Source organism: Gasterosteus aculeatus, chromosome 2 (genome assembly GCF_964276395.1).
Source record: "Gasterosteus aculeatus chromosome 2, fGasAcu3.hap1.1, whole genome shotgun sequence".
NCBI lineage: Eukaryota > Metazoa > Chordata > Actinopteri > Perciformes > Gasterosteidae > Gasterosteus > Gasterosteus aculeatus.
In genome coordinates, this window is record NC_135689.1 from 19363508 (window position 1) to 19384477 (window position 20970).

The 20970-nt window shown below is 41.0% G+C and overlaps 1 protein-coding gene across 2 annotated transcripts in view; it reads left to right on the forward strand.

The window, feature by feature from the left end:
- The window catches only part of LOC120829594 (copine-9), a 56289-nt gene extending 35608 nt beyond the window's left edge, over positions 1-20681 (forward strand). For both annotated transcript variants that reach the window (XM_040193856.2, XM_078094322.1), the window contains exons 10-20: positions 1110-1151; positions 1331-1406; positions 2657-2710; positions 2918-2979; positions 3562-3608; positions 4536-4717; positions 6242-6369; positions 11355-11457; positions 12377-12434; positions 15803-15876; positions 16854-20681. In XM_040193856.2, the coding sequence (XP_040049790.1) occupies positions 1110-1151; positions 1331-1406; positions 2657-2710; positions 2918-2979; positions 3562-3608; positions 4536-4717; positions 6242-6369; positions 11355-11457; positions 12377-12434; positions 15803-15876; positions 16854-17036 (1009 nt within the window). In that variant the 3' untranslated portion in view covers positions 17037-20681. The remainder of the gene's footprint in view (positions 1-1109; positions 1152-1330; positions 1407-2656; positions 2711-2917; positions 2980-3561; positions 3609-4535; positions 4718-6241; positions 6370-11354; positions 11458-12376; positions 12435-15802; positions 15877-16853) is intronic.
- The last annotated feature ends 289 nt before the right edge of the window (positions 20682-20970 follow it).

Consider the following 20970-nt stretch of genomic DNA (forward strand, 5'->3'; position numbering starts at 1 on the left):
TCTGACAAATGGTTGCAGGGAGATGTCAGTGAAATTATTGAAAAGCAAAGATTCAAACTGTATCCCAGTTCTGCTACTTTACTAATTTGACAGCTCATCGTTGTTTAATATGGAAATTCAACACAAATATCAAAAAGATCTTGAGAAATAGCGGTAACAGCAGACTTATTACCACAGAGAACAAGGGTGAAAAATGTAATTGTGTTTCACAACCACTAACCACAACGTGAACTAGAGTATGTACTACACTTATCTGTTACAAGCTAAGGTACAACATAAACTAATAAAACCATCAAACAATTAAAGATGGTATCTTCACGTACCACGTACAAAATAGCGAACAACATGAACAAAAAAAGACGCCACTTTACCAGTAACTAGCTAAAGAACAATGTAGAAAAATATAGGACGCTTCTCTTACAAGTCTGCCAAGTCTGCTAGTCGTAGATTTTGATGGTCATTAAACACCTTCTGCTGTACTGTCCAACATAGCACGAATAGCTGTGGTGGGCAGGGCGAGGCTACACCCAGATATTCTCAATAAGGGAGAAAGTGCTGTTCCCTTTTTTTCCTTTTAACTTTTGTGCGTATGGTAAACATGATGTTACTCATACCAGATTATTTCCACATACCAAAACATATCAGGAGGGGAACTTGTAGGCATTGGCAGACTTCTATGTGGATGACATCATCTGTTGCTGGGGCGGTCAGAATAATGCCAGCAGTCGGTCACGGTCTCCCAGGGACCAGCACTGGTGTTATTGAGACTGACTCAGTCTTCTCCCAGCCCTCTGTTATCAAACTCAGGTTGGATATTGCCGAGTGGCTGTTCCAGCAAAATACACTCTACACATAACAGCACACAGGGCCACTAGGGAGCAGTTGTCCTCTACTTCTCCTCACCTTTTCTTACTGTGTGGATTCGCTGTTCAAATATGGCTAACATTACCACTGATACGTTTAACGTAATTATAAGTTTTACAAGTTTAACTATAAATACAAATACACCTTTTTTAGTTTAACACAAGTTCAGTTTCACTGTTTTATTGACAGGATGTGATCTGGTATAAAGGAAATCTTGAATTAAAACATTTTCTGTAATTTTTTAGGACTGTGAAGGTAGATGTCTATGACTGGGATCGAGATGGAAGGTAAATTAATCTGTTGGTAATCACATACTGTGCCGCTGGGATTCATATTGATGTCCATCCAATGTCACCTTTTGTCAAAATATTAGAGAAATTGACAGAAACAAAGAATCAAGAAAGCCACGTGGCTAGAGAAATTTGCACTCATCCTCATTGGCCTTTTATGGGGGTTTTGTCTGCAGCCATGACTTCATTGGTGAGTTCACCACCAGCTACAGAGAGCTGTCTCGGGGGCAAAACCAGTTCAATGTCTACGAGGTGAGTTGATAAATGAGGGGGGTTTGTTGTTATCCATGGCCTTTGGTACGGCTTTTTTGCTACGCGTCCTCTGCCTGTGTTCGTTTTTTTCTCAGTTGATAGAGCAGGTTCCATCATTTTTATTGAAACCAAAAATATTCATCATGGTAGAAAAAAGAAAATGAAAAACTGTTTGCACAGTTTTGGACAAAATAAGCACATAACTTAATATAACAAACAATAATATATAAATACTACTAACCCCTAACCCTAACCCAGCTATTTTGGGCTCAAACCTGGAAGGGGCGGTTCCAAACACAGAGGACTTTGACTCTGGAGACCCTGCTGTGAAACCAGAAGTTTTAGAACCTGGATTCTCTCAACTGACCATCAGCGGAAATCTTCTCCCGTCCAAAGTCCAAAGTTACAGAAGACTAAGAGAAAATGACTCTGCTTCTCACTTAATTCATTCCCCCAGTAAAAATTGTAAAGTGTATTGCCTCAAAATGTAGTTTCACTTGTGATTGACAGGAACAGGAGCTGTACACAGTGTATTTACGCTTACCCACTTAACCCCAACATTGCCCCTGTAGCTGTGACTACAGTGTGTGAACGATGGTTACTGACGGGCAGGTGTCACTGTGTGTGTTAGCTCCTGTCATCAGTGTATGAATGGGTGTCAACAGGTGAATGATGACATGAAGTGTAAAGCGCTTTGAGTGGACGGAAGACTAGAAAATCACATTCTCACACAAGTACATTCTATTTACCATTTACCATAAAACCAGTGATTAAACTAAGACGTGACCTCAAAATGACAACCTACACTTCTTATCACACGTATTTGCACTGCAAAGAACTTGTGCACTGATCGCTATAGTGTTGCTAGACATTCTTCAGATGACACCAAAAAAGAAAAAATACAGCAAAACTTTTCTCATAAAATATCGTAAAAAACGTTATATTGGATATTAAGATGAAATGTACACTTACTGTGATAACAGTACTGTAGCATTATAAATGAGAAAACATGTCTTGTTCCCTAAACTAAGGGGAAAGAGAAAGTTAAGTCGGATTTTAAAATGATGGATTGTGTAATATTTTCACATTTTACCCTCCCTAATCTCTATATGAACACAGCTAAACAACAGCATCAGTCTAAATTCGTGGCATTTCACCACCAGCCATCTGTTGAATTATTCATGTAAACATTATTACAGGCTCTGAAGTACTCGCTCGGTCACTAACTAGCTTTCCGCCATCGCCGGCAGGTTTTGAATCCCAAGAAGAAAGGCAAAAAGAAGAAGTACGTCAATTCTGGAACTGTGAGTGCGCCGACATCTCTGATGTTCTATTTAATGTTTTACATATTTGTATGGGTATCATCATCTCTTACATCTTCTTCTCTCTCGCTGCTGTCTGGCCACCTGTTTGTCTTATCCCTTCCCGTCTACCTCTGTCCCTTTTCCACCCGCTCTTTTCTGCTCATCACTTGATATGTGTGAGTGTGTGTGTGTGTGTGTGTTTGCTAGGTTACTCTGCTGTCCTTCAAAGTGGAGTCTGAGTATACATTTGTGGATTTCATACGAGGAGGGTGAGTGGAATAATAATAAGCTTCATTTCGCGTTCAGTGTCGACAGTTGACATACTGGTTGTTCGTTGCGGGAGACAAATATCTGTTTATCACATTACATTGGCAGGACTCTGCATGCTTATAAGATCAGTTTACCATCGTTACGTTTTAAGATGAGGACTTGGTTTAATGTTAGGGTAAGGGTTAGGATATTAGCAGTAATAGTTGGATTGAGTCATCAGGAAATTAATGTGAATCATTGTGTTCTCTCTGTCAATACAAGATTGAATTTGTCATTAGCCTCTTTGTGAGTATCACTTTGAATTCAAATTTAAATTTTTTGAATTTGTAAGGACATTTGCATTTGTTAATACCTAATTTATTCAGTTCAATCGCTTTTGAGAAATCGTTACATTTGTTTCAGGCCTTCGAGATGGAGGGAATTTTGTTGTGCCATCCCAATTAGCCAGTGAACCAGTAAATTGATTATTTTGCTCTTAATTGCATCACTTGGAATGCGTTGGAGATACAGAATGTATTAAGTGTGCTGAAGTGTCATCTTCAATGTTTTTTTCTCTTTGAATCCCATTTTCCATGCAACAGAACACAGATCAACTTCACCGTGGCTATAGACTTCACAGCCTCCAATGGTACGACTCGAACTGTTGTGTTATAGAAAAATGTCTTTGCCTTGCATGTTTCATTATTCACTATGAAAAGCATGTGTGTTTGCTCAGAACAGTTCGTTTTCAAGAAAGCTGGTTTCGTGAAGTAAAAAAGCTTAGCTTCATTATATCGTCGTGGCGCAGGGGTAGAGCGGGTGCACTGGGAACTGCAAGGTTGGTGATTCGAGTCCTGGCTGCCCCATGTCTCAAGTCGAAGTGTCCCTGAACAAGACACCTAACCCCTAAATGCTCCCCGGGCAAAAAGATGTGGAAAAAAAAGCCATGGGTTTAAAGTGTAATGTAAGTCGCTTTGGATAAAAGCTAAATGACCTGTGATGTAATACTTAAAGCTGACTTTGACTCTATGCCAAGCTAGCTACTGCTCTTCAATGATTGTAACAGAATAAAGATCTACCTAGCTTTGTAGGAACAGTGATCGTTCATTTGATTGTCTTTTGTCTTAATCGCCGTGGTTCATTTCCACACTATGATCTGTAAGCTTTAGCTTCCATCTTTATTGAGTTCTCTGCCAGGCGAATCATGCAATCACTCCAATATGCTTGTTGAGTGTGCATCTTGGTGTCCATCCAAGGCTTATCTGGAATTCCACCTTCCCAAACTGAGTAATGTCTATGTTGACAATTTATGACGGTGTTAGTTACAGTAGTCAATGCAGGAGATGACAAGAGTCTAAATCATGATTCTTAACCAAAACCTCTAAAATAATCCTGTTAACATGATTCTTTGATTTATTTTTGATATCTGTTAAATATCACAATTAACTTTTTGTGCCAAGATTCTGCATGCAGTTCATTACATACACAACCTATTATTTAAAAAATAATAATACTTTTGCATCAAAGGTGACTCACTCTATTGAGTTCAATATATGTGTGTGTGTCTTTCTCCAAGGTAATCCCTCACAGCCCACTTCCCTCCACTATATGAGCCCCTACCAGATGAATGCATATGCCATGGCCCTGAAAGCGGTCGGTGAGATTATCCAGGACTACGATAGCGACAAGCTCTTTCCTGCCTATGGCTTCGGAGCTAAACTCCCCCCCGATGGCAAAATCTCTCATGGCTTCCCGCTGGTAAGATACACAAATGAACATACACAAGCACATGAATTCACACTTACAAAGCACACATACAACACACAACACACTGTACAACAGGGCGTAGCATGGACCGACTTCTTTGCTGTGATGACAGCTGGTCGCAGAAGATGCAAAGTCGGCTCATCTCACTGCCAGCGGGAATCTCTTAGCATTCCACCTCCACTTCCTCCGTGTATCCTCCTGAGAGATGAGGGAATCCAGTCGGGAACCGCTAGATGCAGAACTGAAAGGGATCCAAGTGAGGCTTTTATGACCCAAGCATGGCCTGTGCTTCTTTGCTCCTGATTTTATTTTTTCTTCTGAAAGTCGTGATTTCCTCTATTAGAGTATAATTAAAAACACCACCTGAGGCCATTACGAATGTAATACTGTGGATTACCGGAGTTTTAAATCCCTGTCAACATGACACACCTGTGTTTATTTCATTTTGTCAATTGAAAAAGCACAGAGGCCTGGATCAGGGCTCGAACGGCATTGAAACTTTAGAAGCATCGTGCTTGAGAAGCAAGCCCATTGAGTTCCCTCCAGTTGTTGGGATTATCAAAGTGTCAGTTTGTGGAATAAAGGTTTTGTAACAATGACGACATTATACACTTCACCACAAACACACACACATAGAAACACAAGTAATGGAGGAAATCTGATGAGCAAGTCAATCGAGGCATTGTACTTTTACTGCACCAAAATATAAGTTGGCAATTATTTTACTATTATGAATATGTCAGGGTTGAGGGTGGAGGCAGGACTCAAGACGCAGAGTTCAAAACAAAAGGGACTTTAATAGTCAAAGGTCAAAAATCAAAAGGCCAAGGGGCAAAAACACACAGGCATGCAACTCAAGAGACACGGACATGCGTGGCGAAAGACAATGACGCGGCAAGTGACACAGGAGACACGTGGCTTAAATACACAAGGGAGGTGCAGGTGATTGGACACAGGTGGAAACTATTAGACGATCACAGGGGATGACGGGACAAGGCAGGAAGTGAAGTTACCCGGGGACACGAGTGGCAGAAAACTACAAAATACAACAGGAAGTAAAACCACACCGTGACAGAATATATAAACCATGGTAAAAAGCAGCAGATCCGGCTGATCTCACTGGTTGGGCACTCCAATGTTTGTACATGTGTGAACTTGACAGTTGAAGAGAAACTATCGCAGAATCTTTAATTAGGGGCTGGAGAGAGACACATTTATTGTAAAATAGTCTCTCGGGTCTTATGTATTAGGTTTCTTTAATGGTGTGGGCCACCCCTATTTCCTCCTATAAAGTGTAACAGATAGCGGTACGTCAAATGTAGATTTCCTATACGGATACGTAGCAGCATATGTTTAGTTTAGTAGTTAATTTAATCTTTAATTGGCCAAATTATGTAATTTATCTCTGGAGGGATTGATTCCCGGTGCGTATTGCATTACCCTCTTCATTATACTTGTGTACACTGTGTGTGTGGACGTGTACTGTGTGCTTCATTAGTGTCCTGTCTGTTGCAGAGTGGTGACGCTGACAATCCAAACTGTGTGGGCATAGAGGGAGTTCTGGAAGCTTATTTCCGGAGCCTGAAGACGGTGCAGCTGTACGGACCCACAAACTTTGCTCCTGTTATCAACAAAGTGGCAAAGTAAGTTGACTATACTTGTTTAGATGAAATGATACATTGTGTATATATTAATTTTGTATTTACAAATCTTCACATCAAGGTGTGAAGCTGCAGCTGTAACCTGAGACCTTCTTTGTCTTTTCTGTCCCTCACATTCGAATGCATTCAATGTAGATACATATGGCTTTATGCCTCAATGAATGAATATAAAATAGCATGCATAGTTTGTCTTATAACTAGTAAACTTTAATTACAACACGTCATAAATGATCACAGTTCATCACACTACATCATAAGATCTAATACAGTTCATGTGGTCCAACCCTCAAGATATTTGCCTCAATTGGCTGTCTTGTATTCAGTTGCTCATCTACTACCTGACAGGAGAAAAAACTCCCAAAACACCCTCTTTGGGGAGAAAATTGGGAGAAATCCATAAAGGACGGCAATTAGCATCCGTCCCCAGGTTTTAACATCACTTTGTGACAGAATGTTGTGTACAGTGTTTAAATGATTTACATGACTATACTTTGTTTCATATTGTATTTACTTCATCTAACATGCTAATGTAATAACTAATATCTAATAACACACAAACTGCAAGTCTGATTCCATCCATCCATCCATTGTCAAACCGCTTATCCTGCACACAGGGTCGCGGGGGGGCTGGAGTCCATCCCAGCCAACTTCGGGCGATAAACAGGGTACATCCTGGATTGGTCGCCAGCCAATCGCAGGGCTACACAGAGACATACAACCATTCACACTCACATTCACACATCTACGGGCAATTTAAAGTCCCCAATTAACCTGATCCCCAGAGCATGTCTTTGGACTGTGGGAGGAAGCCGGAGAACCCGGAGAGAACCCACGCAGACACGGGGAGAACATGCAGACTCCACACAGAAAGGCCACTGGGCGGAATCGAACCCAGGACCTTCTTGCTGTGAGGCGACAGTGCTAACCACCACGCCACCGTGCCGCCCGCAAGTCTAATTACTACATGTATTATAATTTCCACCACTAGGGGTGCACTTCTTGCTTAAATCCCTAACACAGTCCTTGAGGTCTTCTTTATATGAGAGTTGAAGGACATATCCTGGCCGAAGAGAACTTCAAGATTCTTGACGGCGCTGCTGGATACCAGAACAATTCCATCCATAGAAACTGTATCACCTGAAAGCTGACTTCAAAGGCACTCTCTCAAGATAAATTCTGTTTTTTTTTTAGTTTAGCATCAGGAAGTAGCTAGTCACCCAAGTTTTGATGTCTCCAAGACATTCTTGAAGTCTAACAAGGTGGACGGTCTCCTCTGGTTTCATCGACAGATACAGTTGAGTATCGTCTGCATAACAATGGAAGTTTATGCAGTGTTTTCTGATAACATCTCCCAATGGAAGAATATACAGGGTACCTAAAATTGGTCCAAGCACAGAATCTTGTGGGACTCAAATTGGTGGTCATCGAGGATTTACTGTTCAACAAGCACAAACTGGGATCGATCAGATGAATAGGATTTAAACCATTTCAGTGCAGTTCCTTTAATACTAATCAAATGGTCTAGTCTCTGCAACAGGGTACAATGTGGTCACTGAGGTCCAGCAAGACAAGAACAGAGATGAGTCCTTGGTTTGGTGCAAGTAGAAGATCATTTGTAATTTTCACTATTGCTGTTTCTGTGCTATGATGCACTCGAAATCTTGACCTGAAGGATCTTAGAGAGGAAGGGAAGATTAGAGATTAGGTCTGTAGTTAGCCAACACCTCTGGGCAAGAATAGGTTTCTTAAGAAGAGGTTTAATTACAGCTACAGCTACATTACAGCTTGAAGGACTGTGGTTCATGTCCCGTCGACAAAGAAAGATTCATAATATCCTGTAAAGACCTGCAAACTAAAGGAAAAACGGAATCGGATATAAGAGACAAGTAGAAGATTTAGACTTTGAAATTGTAGAAGTCAGTTGATTAAGGTTAATGGAAGATAAGCCATCTAAGTAGGTATCAGAGCCCACTGCTGCATCCAAGGTTCCTACGTCCGAGGACGGGTCAGCACCGGTTGAAGGCAGGAGACCATCAATTTTCTCTTTGATAGTCAGAATCTTATCATCAAGTCGGTACTACTGAGGTCCAAAGGAATACACGGCTCGACAGAACTGTGACTCTCTGTCAGTCTAACTACAGTGCTGAAGAGAAACCTGGAGTTGTTTTTATTTCTCTCTTAATGATGAGTAATAAGATGCTCTTGTATTACGGAGAGCCTTCTTATATGTTTTAAGGCTGTCTTGCCAAACTAGCCAAAACATTCTCCTTCTTGTTGCGATTCTTCTTTCCAGAGGAGCAATAGCGTCCGGCGCCACTCTCAAAGAGCCTGTAGCAGTATCGACAAGATGATCGATTTTGGGACAGACTGAAGTTTTCACAGGAGTCTTCTGACTCAGACAGGACACTGAACTTAGAGCACAAGGAATTCTTTAAATGAGGTTACAGCGGTATCCGATAAGCATCCACTAAACCCTTGGCAGGAGGAGGAGATTCAAAGGTTATCAGACAATGGTCTGACAAGAGAGGGTTCTGTGGAAAGATTGTTAAATGTTCTACCCCAATACCATGCACAAGAACCAAGTTGAGGGTGTGGTTAAAACAATGAGTTGGTTTATTTACACTCTGACAGAATTGAATCTAACAATGGAAGAAATAAAGTACCAAGGCTGTTGTTATCGACATCCACATGAATGTTAAAATCACCCACTATAATTACCTTGTCCGTTTTAAGGACCAAACTCATTAAGAACTGTGAAAATTCAGATAGAAATTCTGAATAAGGACCTGGGGCCCTGGACACTGTTACAAAGAGGACCAGCTGTATTGTAAGAAGACATTTTCTGGATCTCTCACCACTCCTGAGAGAGGCGCACAGGGGGTGCAGTTGTACCATCAATACCTACGCCATATGTCGCCTATGCTAGATGTTCACACACATATAAATTGTGTTTGACCGAATAAAGGCAGAGCTACAAAGAGAAATTCCAAATTTGCATTAGTGTGGTATGCGAATCAGAACCTATGCAAAAAAAAGTTCCAATATGCCTCTCGGCGCAAAAGGGAGTCAGATGAGACTGGTTCAGCCAAAGTTCAATGGAGACCAGACAAGGTCATACGTTCAGTTTGACACGGAGAATAGCATTCATTTTTTAGTTTACGTAAACCGAATCCGTAGCGGCCATTAGCTCTTCACAGGACGCTGATTGGGTCTGGACGCTGGCTGCGAAGTCTCAAACACTTGAATCCTGACAAGAGTTGTGGTTGAAAAAAGATTATTAGAAAAAAGCTTGTCCCCCCCATCCTCTCTAACTAACAGTGAGCTGATTGATGTTGCTTTTGAAATTAAATGTCTTCAGGTTGCTAAAAGATCTGCAATTCAGTATTTCTTCTGAACACACAGGGAAGTAGATTCACAAATCGCTGGCATGAAGAGCCACGTGGATCAGCGAAGTCACTTGTAAAATATATTGTCATCTTGCAATGAATATAAAAAGTGAAGGACACACATACCTACGCGTTGAAACACTCAACAGCCAAATATCAGCTCAAGCTTGAAATGATGCAAGATGAGCTGAAGATGTTGATATTGCCTTTTGTTTTCCTCATTGCGCCTCAGGTTGGAAAGGACATGAAGAGCAGAGGCGAAACCACAAGCAGGTTCACAGGGTTTATGCCATGTTTTTCGGCGCATGTTATTATTTGAAGAGTGTTGCTCAAGGCTGTGATTTTTAGGCAGTAAATAACTCTCTAAACAAAGGGGGTTGGCATGTCATGCGGAAGAAATCTGAATCCATTTTCCATTTATCTCTTTCGATAAGAATATGTACAGTATATGGATATTGTGACAGCAGACAAGTGGAGAGGGCGTGCAGGAAAAGCATGTACTGTATTTTGCACATTACATTACAGGTCATTTAGCTGACACTTTTATCCAAAGCGACTTACATTGCATTTTTTAACCCATGGCTTTTTACTTTTTTTTGCCCGTGGAGCATTTAGGGGCTGGGTGTCTTGCTCAGGGACACTTCGACATGGGCCATGGAGCAGCCAGGGCTCGAACTGCCAACCTTGCACAGCACACCCTCTCTACTCCATGCGCCAACGTCGATACCAATCCATATAACTTCACATCTGAATTGAATTAATTTAAAGCTGCATGGTCTGGACAATCGGGTTCATTTCTCAGAGGGCGTAATGATTGTGCAGCATCATGCTGCAGCATCAAGTGTTTTACTGAAAGATGGCTGTACTCGCATTTCGCACTTGCAAATTTTCACCAGGTTAACTTCAACACATGGATCAATAAAACTCCTACTGTGTGCTAATGCTATGAATTCTACATCTCCCATTTAGAGAAGTGGCTTTGACATTCCAGCCAACATGTTGTTGGGAGTGCATGTCTGATTTCAACTAAATCATTGATATCGATAGAATTAATAATAATCACTTAGATAATCCACAAAATAAATAATTAACAGAGCATCACCCAAAAAAGGGACTAATTCAGATTCTGTTATTTCTTGACCTGTATATATAATTGCTGCTGTAGCAAAACAATTTCCCTTTGTGGGATTAATAAAGTAACTATCTATCACAGACAGGTAGTCCGGTGCCATATCGTTTGGGGAGATTACATTTTTGTCAAAGATGTCATCGTTCTCTTAAAGTACTTAATGAATCAACATCTACACAGCAGGATGGATAAATGTGACATGCAGTTGATACACTGATGCAAACATAACTTCACGAAGGGTCAGACAAATCGATCAAATTTGCTGTATGTTGGGAGAAGATTCAACTTGTGGGTGTATGTCCTAGTTATTAGTAGTCTACGGAATAATCTTTGATAAAGGTGCTTTGGTTTTCACTAGTAGTCTGTAACTGCTCAGGCAGAACATTAGCTCTAACCTGAGTTTATTTATGTGTGTGTGTGTGTGTGTGTCTGTGTGTGCGCACGTTCCCCAGCTATGCAGCAGAGATTACAGATGGCTCTCAGTATTTTGTCCTACTGATGATCACAGATGGAGTGATATCTGACATGGTCCAGACCAAAGAGGCTGTGGTCAATGTGAGTAAATGAAACACAGGAACACACACACACACTCGCTCACTTGTGTTAACAAGCGTGTAGAGAGACTGATGAATGTTTATTCCTAATTTCTGATGTTGCATTTTGTGTAAAGGGGTAAAACTCACTTTTAAAACACATTTTTAAAGAATAATGTCTTTTGATGGAAGCAGCTTATCAGTGTTAAAAGTCAAGGAAAAATACCAATTTAGGCAGGGTAAATATATTTGTGTTGTAATTGTGACTGATCTTACTGATATTAGTTGGGGTTCTGAATGATCTGAGAATGATTTAAGAACCCAACTGGGAGTGGTAGGCAGTGTAGAATAATAAAAGGATGTTATTTGTTATTTTCTCCCCCCTAATTAAAAAGAAGTGTCAAATATTTTCTCTAAATCCCCCCCAATGCTACAACTTTTCTTCCCGGGGGTTTTCTTCAGGCGCTTGCCTTTTGATTATGTGACAGAAAGAGATACGGTTTGGAAAACAGAGGTAATTGGTGTAAGTTTAGAACAATGGGTCATGTAAACAGCCTCATCTTTCAGAATCCGAAAAAAAGAATAAACCCCCCTTCATTCATTGTTTTGTAAACCCTACAAACCCATAGATGGGCTAATTTAAACGAAGAGCCTATGGAAAGATTACGAGATAGCAGAATTATTTAAATTCAATTAATTTACGTTATCCATAACCTGCTGTCCAATTGTCATTGGATATTTAATTTTTATAATCATTAATGATTGTGAATTTTGATGGTAAAGACCCAATAGAGAAGACAAAATGCCGTCACTTTATTTTAATCATGTGGCTTCATACACATTGAACCTTCTAAAGCTCTTCTGTTTGTCTAAATCTAATTAGCTAAAATCTAATTAGGATCCATTGAGCCCAATGGACTACAATTTTGTCTCCTCCACAGGCAGCAGGACTCCCCCTGTCCATAATTATCGTAGGCGTTGGACCTGCCGAGTTTGATGGTGAGTGTTCATTATAAGAATGGATTCATACTATTTCACATCAAAGAGACGACAAAAAAATCTTGCAGTATCACACACATCACACACTTTTAAGGTAACTGGCTTCACACCCGGTTAGCAGTCAGCTGCAAAACAATGAGTAATAACATGAACATTATAATGCATTGTTTATTATATATTATCTGTCACCTGATTTTTTTTTTTTTTTCGTTATAAATTTTATTTTTTGAGGGGTGAAAATGATCACTGAGAGCTACATACTGTAAAAACTAGCAGAATCACACAGCATTAGTCGGACAATGTTTTCAGCAGCAAAGAGGGGAGTTTTGATTTCTGATTTGAACATTGAAAGATCACAGTAGTCTTTGGGGAGGGGGCAGCCATGGAGAAGGCTCTGTCGCCCCCTTTCTGGTGCTTGGTCCTGACTGGCAGAGATAGGAGGTTGGCATCAGGGGAGCGTAGCGGACGGGACAGAGTGTGCTGATAGAGCAGGTCGGTGAGGTAGGAGGGGGGGTTGGGGGCTGTGTGGATGAGGGACTTTCTATTGGATCCGTTGTGGGACGGGATGCCAGTGGAGATTCTGAAGAACAGGGGAGATTTGATCACAGGAGCGGGAGGGGTTGTCAAACATAACTCCAAGGTTGTGGACGTGTGTGGAGGGAGACAGAGAGGAGTTGTCCATGGTGAGGCAGAAGTTGTGACTGGTTTTTGTGTGGATTTGGGGCCGGTTATGATCATGTCCGATATGTCCAAATCACAGTTTCGTTCCAGAAAGTTACTTTGCATTCATGTTGTTTTTTACACTGGTGTTGGAAAGGCAGTTAGTCAGAATGGACTGAGTAGAAATGATGATGGTTTTAGTGAAGATGTAGATCAGCGTAGCAGTGGAAGTGGAGACTGTGTTGATGTCTGATATTGCCAAGAGGGAGCAGGTAGAGCATTAAGAAAGGAGGACCAACAAACTCTGGGGGTCACCTTGGGATACAAGAGTGGTGGAGGAGGTGCAGTTGTTGATACTAATAAACTGCTGGCTGTTCGTGAGACCTGCTATTTAAGCCAGAGCAGAGCAGTACTTTTGATCCTAAGGAAGGACTTGAGGTGGTAAGGAAAAATACTGCGGCAGATGATGTCTTAAGCTGCAGTCGAGGAGAATGAAGATATTAAGGGGACCGGTGTCTGAGTAGAGGAAGAGGTTGTTGGTGACGTTACGGATGGCTCTTTCAGTGTTTTAAAAAAATGCGGTGTCCACTTCATGAGTATCCACAAGGAAATCCAAAGCATAGTGGTGGCAGGTGGCCAGAGAGGCAGCCTGGAAGGGCCAACAGCCTGTTAGCCAGACCCTAGCATGTGGCTTAGCTATTATTGTCTTCAGTACACTGTCTCTACGTTATTTTCTTAAAATGTGGCAGTACGGCCAACCAAGCCGTTTTTTTTTTTAAAGCCACAGAAATACTTATGAAAAATGAATATCCTCCCAGAGCGGAAGACTGCTGTGATTTTAGTGTGTAAATTGGCACAATTAAACAGTTTGGCCGGATATAACTGTTTGATTCTCAGTTTGACAGTCTAGTGATGAAGTTCTGTCTGTTGTCAGACTTCATAACATGGCTTCTGCTGCAGCCTCTTTATTTTCTGTGTGGATAATCTGTGACATTAAGAGTTAGCATCATCTTCTTAGAAATTACACAATAAGAGGGAACTTAGTTGAAAACTCCCTTTGAGGAAATGAGTTAAAACATTTAAATGAGTTAAAACATTTCTAGGGCATCCTTTAAAAGTGTGCCTTTCTTGTCCGTACTATGATGAACAGTTTATATGTATTGGAATGTGTATTATCATTTGAAAGAGAGTTTGATTAGTAGTATTCAATTTGTTTCTCAGATCAGATCTTTAAAAAATATATTTCTTCAGCGTCTGATCCAATCAAATTTGTGGTTCCAGGTGGTAACCACCTGTTCTGCTGAGTTAAGCCAATTAAAAAATAAGGTTTCTTGTTGCCTCCTGCAGCAGTGCTTTCCTGTATTGCAGTTGACAATGAAAGGGATGTAAACAGAGAATTACTAATGACACAACTGAATATAAGGACTGATCATACAAGCAGCTCTTTAAACTTGGTTAATCAAAAGATCAAAGATTCTTTATTTTAATGTTCTGACGTTGACATGTATGACGCCTCAATCCATGTGATGCATTGTGGCATTGCCTTGTATTACTAGATTCTTGTTTGACAACTTTTTTTTATGTGATTGGTCATATGCTCCAAACCCCATCTCTTCATGTGAAAGCATAAAAGCATAAAGCATAAAATAAACTCAGATTGAGAAGCCTTTAGGTTGATGGTTGGAGTTCGCAAGAAAACCAGATACCAAAAGATACTGTCTGTCTGTTGCTGCTCGACAGGGTGTGGTGACTTAAAGCCTCATCATCAGCTCTTTGTATTCTACTTGTTTAAGCAATCAGTGGGATTGGTGGTGAAAGCAAGCTCAAACTGGCTTGTGTGCGTGTGTGTGTCTACATCTTATTGTCAGGGCTAATTGCCTCTATTTGTTATTTGCTCTGTCTTTGTCCGTCTCTCCTCCATTTCTGAACATGAGTGTTTCTAATCTCCTATTGTGTCACCTCGGCTTCGCTGCACCAGCAAGGTTACTTTTGGAATCTAATTGTTATTTTATGAGTTTTGCAAAACTAGATTTAAAATGAGTAAATCTAAAAAGAAAATAGCTAGATTAGTGAATCTACCGGTCATAGTTTGAACACACCTTCTCATTGAATTGAATAAGGATGTGTACCATGAAACTGTGATTCTCAGGGACCCCAGAGGAGTCTTTCAAATCATTTATTATGAATATCTACAGAGGCAGGCAGACTATTTGCACCATAAAACCATATTGAGTCCATTAGCTCCACCCACATTAGCTGTGTGCCAACAGAACCTCCTATAAACAACGCCTTTCGAGGCAGGCTGTTTCTTTTCCCTGCCAAATCGACTCCAGTTGCAAGATTAACCTGATCGCTGCTGCTCTTTTTGAAGACCTCTTAGAAAGACATCTCAATCAGAGCGCAAATTTAAGTCAAAAATCAGAAAGCCTGCTGGGCTTCCTCCATGAGTAGGCAGATTTGTTTTCCTTTTCTGATCTAAAGTGTAATTGTCCATAACGTTTTCTTTTGAAACCACTTTCTCGTTCTAACCACTCTCCTCTACCAACCCACCTGTATCTGTTCTTACGTCCCCTGCTGTGCTCCAAATCAGCAAATTACGTTATGGAAATACAACACAACATTCTGTGCTTCCTGTACTGTACTTACTTTTCCTTCTGTAGTTCAGGTATTAAGTCATGCTGTGTCTGTCGCTTTTTCTCATTTTCTAGCTATGGAGGAGCTAGATGGAGATGAAGTGAGGGTGTCCTCCAGGGGACGTCTTGCCGAGAGAGACATTGTGCAGGTACTACAATAATACTGTTTAACGTCAAAGGCAGCTGCATTGAGGAGGGTTTTTTTTCCAGGTGGAGGTCTGCTTTAATTTATGACTCACACTGGGTCTGCCTCATAGAAAATAAATCAAAAATGCATGTCTATGATGAGGCACGGAACAAGCTCTGCATCTTGCTTAAGGGCGCATGTGCTCACTCACAGAGTGCAACCCCGAGTGGAATGATTTGGAATGGCAGCTACTTTTATAGAAATGCAATTTGTCTTTCTATAATTCTCACAATAGCTAAGTCATTCGGCGGCCCAGATTTGGCCCGCGGGCCTTGAGTCTGACACCCGTGATTTACAGGATAGTTTCAGGCATTAATAAAGTTTTTCTGTACTAGGATCTCAGTCAGAACAAAAAAACAATTATAGGTTATTACAATGATAAAATACATATATGCTCCATGTTATAATTCAAATATGTCCTTATTGCAATTCCACTATCCACATCTAAATCTACAATTTGATATACATCATTTTTTAAGAATTACAGTTGCATAATGTGCAGGGAGCACGAAGAATTATACAGCCTCATGCATGACGGGGTTGTAGGATGAACAGGCAAAACACTTTTTTATTTCTTTGATAAATATGTATCCTGAGAAGGGGTTGCAGATTTCTGTTGCAGCGCTTTAATCCCCTGACCTGCCTGACACACTAGTTTCTGCAGGGTAATGAAGTTTGAAAATAACTCTTTACATAAAACAATGTGAGTGGGCAAACTACAAAACAAGTGGTTACAAGACATTCTGGTCATTCTGCTGATATTTAATGAGGCTGCACATCAGATGAAGGATTAAAAACAGATGGTTAAATCATTGCATGAGCTCAGCAGAATATATTTCAAATATTTTTGTGTCCAAAAGAAATGTCATCAATCGTTGTACATAGACCGTATACGAATGCTACCAAAAGATCTAAACAACAGTTTGCCCCCGCTTCCAGTTTGTCCCATTCAGGGACTACATCGACAGATCCGGCAACCAGGTCCTCAGCATGGCCCGGCTGGCTAAGGACGTCCTCGCCGAAATCCCTGACCAGCTGCTGTCTTTCATGAAGAGCCGGGGCGTCGAACCCCGACCGGCCCTCTCTTCCTCGCCGCTACCGGAGCTTCACCGACACATCTGACTCCGGACTCCAACCCCCCCCACCCTAGGTCTCTGCCTCCCCAACATGTCTCACCCTGTCTCCACTCACCTCCCATGCAGCCGTTTGTTATTTTAAAGTAGGAGCAGAAGGATGGACCTGGCAAATTGTCCTTCGCTGTGTCTCACATCAAGGTGACACAGCGGGCGCTCATCCTAACAAATCTTTTCTTCTCTAACACATACAATTATGTAAATAGCATTACTTTCAGTTTTTAAACTTTTGGATTTTTTCAAAATTGTGTTAATTACATTTCCCCGGAAACGTCTGTTCACAAAAGGTTTTCACATTTGTTCTCTGGGACACCCGTCTTATTTTGCAGCATTCCCAGACCATAAATGAAACTGAAGCCAGTCCCCAAAAGATGGGCAATAAACGCCAGTTTGTATCAGGTAATTGGGGGGGGGGGGGTAGTTTTGGCCGAGCTTGGGGTGGAATCTGGAATCTGGGGTATTTTGTCGCCATGTGGACAGGTGTTTGTTCATTTGCCGTCAGCGTTATTGAGCTGTGCCAAATGTCTTTAAAACTGATTTTGAGGCTGACAAACAATTAGTTTAGTCCAAGGTGGATTTTTAAATTGCAACGTGTGCCTCCTCAGGGCGAGTTAATGATGGCTTAGAGAAAGGTGGATTTTAGCATCCAAAAGTAGTCATTGTGGTTAGGCTTCTTATCAGCCAACAGCTCACATGAAGCATTATACATATATATATATATATACTGCTGGTGGTCACTCGTGTTAAACGGCACGTCAAAGACCTGACGAGAGCGCAGCGTAGGGAGGCAAAGGGCGAGCCCAAATCTCAATGTATTTTACGACTCTGAAATTATAATGTCACTCATTAACTTTATCAGCGATTGGCTAACTGCTTGTTAGACCTGCCGCTTTGGGACCGTGCCCGAGCCCAGCTGACAGCAGACAAGTGGAGAGGGCGTGCAGGAAAAGCATGTACTGTATTTTGCACATTACATTACAGGTAATTTAGCTGCCGCTTTTATCCAAAGTGACTTACATTGTATTTTTAACCCATGGCTTTTTACATTTTTGCCCGGGGAGCAATTAGGGGTTAGGTGTCTTGCTCAGGTACACTTCGAAATGGGACATGGAGCAGCCAGGGCTGGAGCCGCCAACCTTACGGTTCCTGGCGCACCCTCTCTACTCCATGCGCCACAGTCAACCCTGTGCAGATATCTTCATTTACAAATATAACCGAGTATATTCCATGTTTGAAAAACACAAATAGACACATATTGACTATTTGTAACATGTATTTTTAATATAACTTAAAAAATTATGATTTCTTTTTTTGGGCTCAAGGTGGGGCCCTATTGCCCTACTTCAGAGAGAGAGAGAGAGAGAGACTGTGCCTGTGTTACTTGCCCTTTCCGGCAATAATCTCCATCGGAAAACAAAGTGGTCCGTGAATCAGCTCAAGAAAAGCTCCTTTTAATATCCGGAACAATATCCAGCAATAGTTGTCGTGACATCATTGAGTATGCTGCTTATAGGAGCTGTTTAATTACCAAACTTTTAATGGTCAAATTGTAACTAACTCTATGACCATCTTGTTCAGCTCCCAAATAATAGCTACTACCACGTAATTCCAATTGTTAGAGCATGTTCATCAACAAGTGGAATAATAACAGAAGTAAGAGGGTCCATTAATATGGGTTTGTGTGGGAGGGAGGGGTGTGGGGGGGGGGGAGTTTTCTAGCCCACATCATCGGACGCCACAGATGTGTGGCGTCATACAGAGGCGTTGCCATGTGGGGGTTCCGGTCACGTGTTCATTATAACAGTCACAGACCTTAACGCAGACACACACACACACACACACACATCCTCGCTGTTCTCAGCGTGGGCTGAGGCCGACAACAGATTCACCCTCCTGCTGTTAGAGAAATGCCATTCCCTTTGGCTGCCCCGTAGAGAGAAAGAGGAGGAGGAAGGAACGAATGAAGGAAAGGATGTAGGAGTCAAGGGAAGGTTTAGTGACTAGGCCACGAGCGTGAGGACTAAAGAGATGGAAATAGAAGAGGAAGGAGGGAAGTGGAGAGTATTTGTTTGATGCCAGTGGGGGGAGATAAATGGGAGAGAGTGGGTAGCAGTTGGAGTTGGTAACAGACAGGAGGATTGATACCGATGTCTGTACTTTATGTTTTTGCTGAAAAGTCAGTGTGAGCATTTGTTTTGCGAAAGTAACCTCAAAAGAGGGATGAATGCACATTCTCCAAAAAGCAATAGAGCCAACCTCCAGTGGGATGTTCTCTCTATGCATGTCCCTCCCTCTCCCCCTGCCATGACTCAACATTTTATTCCCAGGCGGACCGGAGCTGTGTGCAAAGCAGACAAAGTCTGCCTCCCAGTGTTCACCGGACATACAGCAGGGTACCTCTTTATCAATATGCATGACTACTGTACATTCCTATACGAACTCGGCAGACACGAGCTGCAGCGCCAACTCATATGTGTGTTGTCATGTGAAATGTAACATAACGAAGGCGGCAAAGGTGGCTTAGAGGGGTGTTTATGCAGTTTGGTGTATATTGTTTTTTTATTCAATGTTAAAAAAGGTAAATTGTCAAGTTGTTGCACATAGAATAAATGCCTTCTGTTGTTAAAGTAGATGTTGTCATTGCAAAGGAAAGAAGAGAGGTATATCTCCAAGTAATATGCATCTTTCTTGTGTGGATGTTTTCAATTGTAAATTTCAGATCAACACAGAAAAAATGTTGGCATCGTACTTTGCGTTTGTGCCTCAGAGAGGTTGAAGTTAATGGGCCCATGACATGCTATCTGTTTTGTATTAAGCTTGCTGAAACGCACAATGCCCCATGGCTAATGTTAATAATCGGTATTGTTTAGGGAACAAGTCTACCTGGATATTGTTATAAAAGACCATCATGCACCATGACAACTGCGCATAGAAATGCGACGAATCACCTGTAACTACTGTAAATAAATACAACAATTCGGTCAATTAGACTCTCATTCATAAAATCACGTACCACAAATAGCAGTGCTACATCTAATAAATCAATTACGACTGCTCTGATCTGTTTGCCTTACTTAACGAAGCATTAGAAGCTTAAAAAACATAATGAAATAATAATCCCCCCAAGCCGACTTCTTCATGTAGAATATGTAGTGAGCGGTGCGTAGCGCTACGTCTTGCAGAAATATCTTCAGCCAGTTGAACCTGTGAATCCCCCCTTTGCGTCTGCAATGATGATATGATATGGAATTTTCCTGGGGCCATAAAGAAGAGACATGGAAGGTCTGTGTAGGACACAGTTTGTGTCAAAAATTAGTATTGTATAATATTATCGTCTGTCCATTATCTTTGTCTTAATATATGTATATTCAGCCCCACTGTGTCAAAACAAGTTTTACTTATCATTTGCTTACAGTATAGCTACAAACGCCTTTTACCATTGTGTCTCTAATAATGAATCTATATTGTATGTTAATGTCTTCAGGAATTTCCAATAAGGAGAATGTAAAGTAAACGTGAAGTAGAAACCCTTAACGGTTTTGATAAATATGTTGTGTTTTGATAAGAGTTTTGACTATGTTTGTGCTCATAATCATATCTCTGCATTACAGTAAAAATCATGAAACAACACAAACTGATCTGCTTTGTTGTTTGTCCGTAGTCACTTGACTTAAGGTGACAAGTTGATTCTGTTCCTAATCCAACAAATATATTCATCACTGCCTCTTGTAAACAGTTTCAATAATCCTAGTAATCCATAGTAATATGGTCGTTACAATAATGAAAACTGACACTTTTTGCTGATTTCTATAGCCGTCCGGAAAGTAAAAACTTTTCTTTAATTTGGAAAACATAATACATTATTGACATGAGCATATGTTTAATATCACTAACCTAATGGGTGCGCAAGGAAACATAAAAGC